Source organism: Halyomorpha halys, unplaced genomic scaffold, assembly GCF_000696795.3.
Source record: "Halyomorpha halys isolate HHAL.00 unplaced genomic scaffold, Hhal_1.1 Scaffold392.1, whole genome shotgun sequence".
NCBI classification, from domain to species: domain Eukaryota; kingdom Metazoa; phylum Arthropoda; class Insecta; order Hemiptera; family Pentatomidae; genus Halyomorpha; species Halyomorpha halys.
In genome coordinates, this window is record NW_027114089.1 from 381,505 (window position 1) to 386,518 (window position 5,014).

A 5,014-nucleotide genomic window follows, 5' to 3' on the forward strand; every position below is an offset into this window, starting at 1 on the left:
CCCTGTCACTAAATACCAATTATTATCTGTATTAATGTTGGCCTCAATAATTGGTAAATTATGATTAGCATTTGTATTGCTTACCTCCGCTGAGGAACTTTGTTGTGCTTCCATTTGAAGCTCTTCCGACTTCATAACCCTTTTTTCTTCTTCGAAGAAATCTAGAAGACAAATATTAGACGTCGTAGACTGCAGTTGGTCAGTTTTCTCAGTAGTACACTAAACATACCCGGTAGCTTACACAAAACAATAGCTCTATTGTTCAAAAGATCAAACGAGACACCGCGATGTTGACTCTCTCCAATTAATCTTAAAAGACCAAAATCTTATGTAATAAGTTAACTTTTCTAATAAATTAGAGTTTTCAAAAGGGACTAGAAAAAAGCAATAATGTAGACAAACGTTTGTACTTTAAAACTTAGAAGTTAAATATAACTAAATTTAAAGTTTCTTTGAACTTTAATTTAGATAATAATATACAATCTATGCGTTGACTCAAATGAGGAATGAAGAAAGGTAATTGCGCTTTTTCCAAAGAGGCTAAGATAAAAACATTCTGCAAACATTCTCAACTTGACCAAATTAAAAAAATCGTTCTTTAATAGTTACCCCATTAGTACTGGAACTGATTACACAAAATCAGCTTTCAGAAATTAGAGATTAGTTCATCTAAGTTTTTATGATTTGTATTATAAGCTAATCCTAAATTATAATGTACTTGAAGACTAAAAAATATATAATTACTATAATTTATTCTAAAGTGTAAAATTTTAAGATGGACACTGATTCAATTATATGCAATGAAGCCTTGAAACGGAAGTTGTCTTAATTCAAGAACAACGAGCTGGAATAAAAATTAAATATCATATTACTAATTGGAAACCTTTTTAAAATTAATTATTATTTTTATTTTTGTAAATCATAATAATCTTTCTTAAATAAATAAGTGTTCTATATGAGAATTAGGTACTTATTATATACTTGTAAATAATATTTTCTTTAAAATATTTATTACAATCTACTTTATTTAGTTTCATTAATTTCACCTTTGCTTTTATTCAAATTTTATACGTATTAATTATAGTATTACCAACATAGTTATAATTACTACTTTAAATCATAATATTTTAATAAAAATAAAAGGACTGAATTCTTAGTACATGGCAAAAATATTACATAATAATAATTAAATACATAATACATACAAAAAAACAAGAGAATAGACTTCATCCAAAGAGGTTCATCTCAGCTTTCGATGGAGATAGAACGAAGTTCGATGAAGATGTAGCGAAGTAAACTTACCTTCGTATTAAGTTTAATATTATTTAAACTAACATGCACAATCAATTAACAATCCTAAGTTATCAATATCGGCAAAAAATTCTTCGAATATTTGTCGTCGTTCAGTAACTCCCATACAACGTCACATGTCAATATATGAAAATATTCAGAAAAAATTGAAGTCAACAAGACGAGTCTTGTTTCAAAATTTGCTGACAAATTTCCAATATATTAGCATTGTATAACACAAAGAGAATTGGGAGGAAACAAATAGAAAGTGATTAGAAAAAATCTGGTGTGAATCATGCGTAACACAACATTTACTTATCACCTTACATACGCTCCCTAAATTTTTTTTTATCGATTGGTGGGTTCGTATTGAAGTTACCGTTATTTTTGTGTTTTTATCTAATGACCAGGGAAGGAGAAAATTATGAACCAAAATTTTTTATCTTTCTGTTGCTATAAAAATGTATATTTTAGGGTTTCTTGGGGTGAAAATACTGAATATAAAGTTCGTCCCTGCCAAGAATTCATTTTAACAAAGACGTAAGGCAATCGGGTAAGATCAGATGGTCATGTCTTTTCCCATTTGATTCAGAAGCCTCAATTTTTCTTTTGCTCTCCTTTAGTTATTCATGAAATTCTTTAATATTTTGTATTTATCCTTTGTTTATGATTTCTAACAATTAGAAACTGTTTATTTTTTAAAAGTTAAAGATACTTTAGAGGAAGATTATTTTTAAAATCGTCATTTAAGCCCAATTCGACTATTTGAAAGGATAAGATCTACAATGGAGGAGGTACGCTTCCAGGGTGTGACGGCAGAAGAAAGGGTCTATTCCTTTCGTAGGCGTGGCATTGGGTAGTCTTATTTGACAGTTGATAGTCGAGAATTGCTCGGGCACCCCTCACACCAGTAATGGCAAGGCCTTAAAAAACTATTTAGTGTTTTTTAAGGCCGTGCCATTACTGGAAAGCAATAGATACTTGCCATTCTAAAAACCAATGTTTACCAGTTTTTCTTTTTTTTTTTTTTAATAGACAACTTTTTCCATTATATCAGAAACAATTATTTATTTATATCAAACTATATTTTCATATTTTCTGTGATAAATGGATTTTTTCTGTAGATATACCAAATTATTAGGAATAACATTGAATGCAACTTCCAACTCTTCACATTTGTGATACAAATACACGGTTTAATAGATAATTAAATTAATGTGCAAAATCCCTATTACCTTCAACATAAAGTTGCCTTCACAGGGCATGGCCTAATCCCCACCCCTGAATAAGATATAGCTGATATTACAGATCATTCAATTGTACATTGACATGTCGAGTTTGAACAAAATCATTAGAGCCGTTTTGTAGAATACCAAATTGATTCCATCAAGTACCACTTCCAGTTGGTTGATTTTATCGAAAAAGTTGTTATGGTATCCCAGACATATATCCTTCTTAAACATGCAATTTAAGTTTCATATGACTTTTGGTGTTTGAGCTGGGTTGTTCGTTATAAACACACTTTCATTCCACATATTTCTGATATTTCCATTTTAGTTGGTCTATTGAATTCGGGATAGGGTAAGAAAGTTGGAGCTGAAGCAAGGGAGCCTGAGTGCCTCTCTGGCAAGTTTGCAAGTTCATAAGCCATTAACACTTATGTGGTTGGACCCCATAAAGAAATATATGGACTGGCCTTAATCTGCGAGTTTTGAGAGGAAAAACTGGATTCTTATGAGTGGATGTTCGGAATACATGATTCTCAAACTCTTTAGTAAGCTCAACAAATCTGAAATTATTACTAAAATGTTATTGAAAGGTGAAAATGGAGAACTGATTAAGTTGTGTCTTGAATTAAGTCATATATGTTTTAAATTTATAGCTAAATTTATTTGACCTATTTGATTATCTAGGAATGATGACAAGGACTAATATTTTTTTTATTTTTTGGAAACTATTCTTTTTTTTACCATAAATAATTAATGAAGATGATGCAGGGGAGGGGGAGAGGGGTTGTTTAAAATAGAACAAACATTATTTATTACATATCAACATTTTACACTATATAGGTAAATATTAAATAGTTTTTGTAATATTTTGAGCGACCTTTTTTTACAACCACCCAATCTTCCTTCATAGATATTTTTTATTAAAATTCAAATTATCCATATTACAAAAATGTGATTTACTAGCTGAATAGAATTAGTTTCTTCTCAGGTACCTTAAAAATACTTCGATAAAATAAGTTTATTAAACTTAACTAAGAAACCCTCAAACCTATTTTAATCTTTACTACACCCATCTAAGTTCTCTTAGATGAGAGCTTGGATATCAGAATATTTCTTTGCAGCAACAGAAAATGTCTTGGATTGTACATGAATATTTTGAACATTTTCGTCCAAATAAACTAAATGTCAAGTTTACAATACAAAGGATACTAACTTCTTAATGAACAATTTTCTTGGTCATAATAATGATAATTGAAAGGTTAATGTTTATCTTAATGGGACTCTAAGATAACTTTAAAAGCATTATAGGGCCATTTTATAAAACACTCAATATCTTGAAAGAGGTTCTGATCGGTAAAAACTTTGGGATTGGATCCCACACTGTTTGCTTCAAGCTGTAGGTTCGATTCCCACCTGTCAGTCAATATTATTTTACTTAAAAGAATAAAAAAAAACAAAAATGCTGATACAAAAAATGAAAGTTATATTAAATATTTCTGACGGACAGTTATAAAAAAACGAACATGAATTGTGACATTACATTAGTAAAACAAGATTAATTTGATACACAAACTATAAAGAAAAGAGTATGACAAATGTCCATTTATAAAGAAATAATTTTATTAAATAAAAAATACAAAATATTTTATTATTTCTACTTATTACCATACAGCAACAATATACAAATTTACATCAAGAGCTGACACTATGTACCAGGTAAAAATATGTTTTCTATTTAAAAAAACAAAACAATTTAATCAATATAATAAAATCTAACTAAAAAATAATTAAAATATATTAGTAAACATTAAACTTTGTTATTTACAGAAGCTTTATAAGCTTGAAAACAATACATAGGAATCTTCCTATCGAGTTTACATAATTTAACAAAGAGAAATCTGTTCTCAAGTGAAACTATCGTTTGCCTGTATTTGTCGTTCTTGTTACACAAGACACTCCATCCACGAAGCTAGTACGGAAAATAACATTGGCATTGTTGAACATTCCATCCTTTAAAGAGACGACAATAAACTGAAAAAAAAATTCACATATCAGGTCAACAATCCATCCAAAGATAACTGAAATTATAAAATTAAAATACAGAGTGGACTTCCAATAAAGATACTTTTATACCCCTAATAATAGATATAACATCTATGACATATTAAATATCCCTTGTATAGTGTAATTATTGATCTCTTAACAGTCAGTTATGATGAAGGCATTGACTGTAATCCTAGATTAGATATTTAAGGAATTGAAAGCTTACAGTGATAAACTGACTGGATAGATAGGAAAAGAGCCAAACATTGTTTTTCAGAAATATTTAAAGTTTTCCAGCGAGTAGGACAACAGAAGAGAGGGTGGTGAAAGTCACATGAAGAAACGAGCCAAAAGATGAAATATAAAAGTGCACGCTACTATATTTATTATTATATTATTTATATATTTTTGTTACAATACTATATTACATATTACAACAAAAAACTATAAAT

The 5,014-nt window shown here is 29.1% G+C and overlaps 2 protein-coding genes across 4 annotated transcripts in view; both read right to left on the reverse strand.

The window, feature by feature from the left end:
• The window catches only part of Mthfs (methenyltetrahydrofolate synthetase), a 12,629-nt gene extending 11,880 nt beyond the window's left edge, over positions 1–749 (reverse strand). Inside the window, exon 1 of one of the 2 annotated variants that reach the window (XM_014422870.3) lies at positions 610–749. In XM_014422870.3, the coding sequence (XP_014278356.1) occupies positions 610–614 (5 nt within the window). In that variant the 5' untranslated portion in view covers positions 615–749. Of the gene's footprint in view, positions 1–410; positions 529–609 lie in introns of those variants that run through there. The other variant, XM_014422871.3, reaches the window with a different exon arrangement.
• A 2,669-nt stretch (positions 750–3,418) lies between these two features.
• The window catches only part of SMC2 (structural maintenance of chromosomes 2), a 26,928-nt gene continuing 25,332 nt past the window's right edge, over positions 3,419–5,014 (reverse strand). For both annotated transcript variants that reach the window (XM_014422875.3, XM_014422876.3), the window contains exon 20: positions 3,419–4,550. In XM_014422875.3, coding sequence (XP_014278361.1) covers positions 4,434–4,550 — 117 coding nt within the window. In that variant the 3' untranslated portion in view covers positions 3,419–4,433. The remainder of the gene's footprint in view (positions 4,551–5,014) is intronic.